This window comes from Limulus polyphemus, unplaced genomic scaffold (assembly GCF_000517525.1).
Source record: "Limulus polyphemus unplaced genomic scaffold, Limulus_polyphemus-2.1.2 Scaffold3696, whole genome shotgun sequence".
Lineage (NCBI taxonomy): Eukaryota > Metazoa > Arthropoda > Merostomata > Xiphosura > Limulidae > Limulus > Limulus polyphemus.
Window position 1 is genome coordinate 7,669 of NW_013669306.1, and position 4,123 is coordinate 11,791.

At 29.3% G+C, this 4,123-nt stretch overlaps 1 protein-coding gene across 1 annotated transcript in view; it reads right to left on the bottom strand.

Moving 5' to 3' along the window:
• LOC106469870 (transmembrane protein 50A-like) overlaps positions 1 to 4,123 on the bottom strand; it is a gene marked incomplete at its 3' end in the record, with an annotated part of 6,495 nt that extends 2,372 nt beyond the window's left edge. The window contains exons 1-2 of the mRNA XM_013930380.2: positions 3,781 to 4,123; positions 1,808 to 1,920 (exon numbers count right to left, since the gene is read on the bottom strand). Of these exons, the coding sequence (XP_013785834.2) occupies positions 1,808 to 1,920; positions 3,781 to 3,879 (212 nt within the window). The remainder of the gene's footprint in view (positions 1 to 1,807; positions 1,921 to 3,780) is intronic.

A 4,123-nucleotide genomic window follows, 5' to 3' on the forward strand; every position in this document is an offset into this window, starting at 1 on the left:
ATAATAAACAGTGAAATTCAATAATTAATATTTCAAACTATCCTCAGTGTTACTTGGTGATAGTACCATCATCCCTACAAGTTACCAACAGCGAAGTTCAATAATTAATATTTCAACCTATCCTCAGTGTTACTTGGTGATAGTACCATCACTTCTACAAACAGGTTTCCTCATCAAATGAAAAACAAGTTACCAACAAAAACACATATTTTCAAGGGAGTGTGATTCCCTTCATTGATTGTGTTCAGTCATCTACATTGCAAAAATCCTGTAAGACCTATGGATTAAAAATTCATTGAAAACAGGAGGGAGTGTTTGGTGAATGAGAGTATGAGAAATGATTCTGAAAATACACGTACTTCACAAAATAAATATCCATCATCTAGAATGAGTAACACTTAATTAAGAAAACTAGGATTGATACGGCAAGTAAGAAAATGATTTTTAATTATCACACTTGCATCTACTCCTAAATCTTAGCCAATAATACACATATACTAAGCTATGTTTAACTTTAAAAACAGATATTGTGTTAAATAACATATCTCTAAATTCATGATAAAACTGTACTTAATATTGCCATCATTTGTAGCTGAGATGAATTTCAATTTACAACAAAGAACTATAGAGAAGAAAACAAATCAACAAATAGAAAAACATATTTTACATTGTTGACCTTCCCTTTGCCTATTAAAAATTTGAATTCCTAACATTTCACCAGCATTTTTTCAGATTATCTTTAATATGATAGCTACAGCTCTAAACTCTAAAACCTACAAGAAGAGAAACAGTGGCCTTCATTTTTTTGCTAGTGAAAAATTTTAAAAACATGAACATACTACATAAAGTAGACTTACTTCTGAATCAACAATATAGTAATAGAAACTTAACTATTAGAGATAATCATTACATAATAACTTCTACCACAAGAGTTGCAAAACATTTACAATATGTATGACCTTTGAAAGGTTCTCATACAGAATTCTTTTTCATACTGTGAAATCACTTAACTGATGGTGAATGCTAATAGCTTGGATGATCTTAAATTTGTTGGAATTTCATAAGGATGAAATTAATACATTTGAATATAAGTAAGTAACACTTGTCTTGGCACTAAAAAATAACATCTTTCACATTATTATATAAATTAACTTATAGTTTTTTTAGAGGTGTACTTCATGAAGTACTTAATGGTTTTTGTAAATTGAACTACATATATTTTAAGGTTTTGTTGGACTAGTTTAATTACTAAACGGATTCATTTAATATCTTAAACAAGTAGTTTGTTATAATGTTTTCATTGATTATTTTAGTGGGTGAGGTGTGACTTTTCATAGCCAGACAATTTTCTTTCTCCTTGATTTGATTTATCTTACAGGGTAACTTGAGGTTTATTTGTTATTTTGATAGTTTGAATTAATCACAATTACATGTGTATATGCTTCCAAAAGATCTCAACCAAAGTAGTAAAAATGAATAAATTATTACACATATAACAGGCTTATGTTTGTATAATTCAAATAAAACTAAATCACACCAAATAAATGAATTAACAAAAAAAAACAACTAAGTTAAATCCTTAAAGGTTAGATAAAAATATTTTATAAAGACTCATCTCCACTGATCTACCAATTTTCTGTTTTCATAAATCTTATCAATCTCAGTGAAATCTCTAAGCAATGTAGCGTTCATGTGTTATTTCTGTACACACAACAAAGATGAAAATTATCTATGCTACCTCAACATAACGCTCGATATTATAGGCTTGTCAGTGTTAAAAGTGACAGTAAGAAATCAGCATACATACATGAACAGAGATAATGTACTCATCACTCCACAGACATGGTAAGCATGGTGAAACTCATCCATACTAGGGTATCTAGCTGCCACATCCAAGATAATCCACCAACCTGTAAAGAACTGAAAAATAAAATTACAATAAAATTAATTTTTCAAGGCTTTTCTCTTTTTCCTTACCAAACAAGTTACAATATAAATACATATTCAATAAAATTAATGAAACAAATACACAGTATTAATAGTAATAATAAGTCAGAACAAGTACATGTGTATTGCATTTTACTGGAATTTAAGTAAAGAATAACAAATTTTCAGGATTATTTATACAATGTCATATTTAGCACAAAACACAGAATAAACAGAAACATGTGCTTCCAGTGCAGTATAACAATAAGCACACAACACAAATTTTAAATAAACATCATGGGCAAAAGCATGGATTGGCCCACCAGGACATCGGGAATAATTCCAATGGGTCCCTTAAGAAAAATACACAAAAAATATAATAATTCCTTATCACCATAACAGAGAAATAATTATTTGTTTATCTCATCACATTAACATTTAAATTAACAATTATGTTAATTTCTACCTATAATGATGCACATTTCTGTGGAAGACGTTATCTCCTCTGTGTTTTGCCGATTATGTGAAGTATGTATGACTAGTGTTTTAACATTAAATTACATATACTTCCTAAATATGCATTTTTATGAGAAATCTGTGGACCCCCTCTATCTTCCTTCCCAGTAGAATTTTTAGAGTCCAGTCCACCCCTGTGTGAGCGTGTATTAAACCACTCATGTATTAAAGCTTGGATACAAGTTTATCAACACTGTAAAGTAGGTGTGGTATACGAAGATGTTCATAATATCAGTTACAATTTTGCTACATTTCTCATAAAGTTATGTCACAACAGTCATGACAAAACTGTGTATCAGTCTAAAGTAAACTTTTTTTTTTTAAGGAGACTGGCTAATCAAGGATTGAAAAATTTTTTTCATACTCACATAAGGTCATTTACAGACTTTTAAACATCCTAACTTCTCATCAAAGCAAGAACTAAAAATTAACCCATTAATTAATGCAGCTAATTTAATATGCTGGTATAACCCCTGTAATGTCATGAGACAGAAACTTGTAATGCTTAGAATATGTTGATTAGTTAGTTCGGGGGACACTTTAGTGATATTTTCAGCCATAATCTCAATAGATAAAAATCTATGACATACAGCCAATTTGAGGAATTCAAATTAGTTCTAAGTTTGCAAAATAAGGTAATAATGCAAAATCTTCATAATAAAAAGTACACATAATCAATACTATAAATATTCTACATACATTAAAGATTTTAACCATTATTATTAATGAAACATGAAAGAAAGATTAGATCTTTCATTCAAAACACAAAAACTGGTTGTTTGCTTCACGTGTTGTCACCAGTTTCCTGTTCCTTGAAAAGTGTTATTTATTGCCTTTCAGTTTCATTCAGATCATTAGTTGCAATTATTTGTTTTCCTATTATTTTCAGTTTTTTACACAATAATAGTAAGAATAATAATACATTAATAGAATTCATCAGGTTAGTTACAATAGTTGGTAAAAGAAGTTTAACTTTAAGCCTAGCATTTTGAGCTATGTAATTATTATTATTACAACAGTAATATCATACTAGTAGTAGTACTATTAATTAAAACCTGTAAAGAAGCCCACTTTATTTCTATTTGTTGTTGTGTAGATTAGTTATTATTAACATTAGTAACATCACTAGAAATTAGTCATCATACTATTATTATTATAAACGTACTACTAGTGTCAGACCATGGGCTAATGTCTGAGTAACGTCTAATTTCAAATGTTGTCGCTAACCTAATCTAAGGTCTACAGTAAATTAATACTCAATAATACGGCACTGTCACAATTTGCCTTTCAGCTTCAACAGTTTAACATTAACTTTTATTTTTAAGTAAATTTGCTTACCATTGTTCCAGCTCCAATAGAAGCCACAGCATTTCTCTTTTCCCCTAGTTCCAGCCACTCTGGTCTGTTAATGTGAATATTATCTAAACACCCTGCCATTTCAAGTTATGCAAATACAAATAATTGATAGTTATTTTTATAAAAATATTTTTTTGTGTGTCTCTAACCCAATACCAACTCTATGCCTAATTCAACTCACAAGCAACAACAAAATGAGTGAATCGTAAATAAATATATATATGTACTGTATCTCTAGTATGCAATCAACACACTTAATTCGTTGTTTCTTCTCATAGATGTCGGTAGCATTACACAAATTAAATGTCAATATTTATAGGACGTT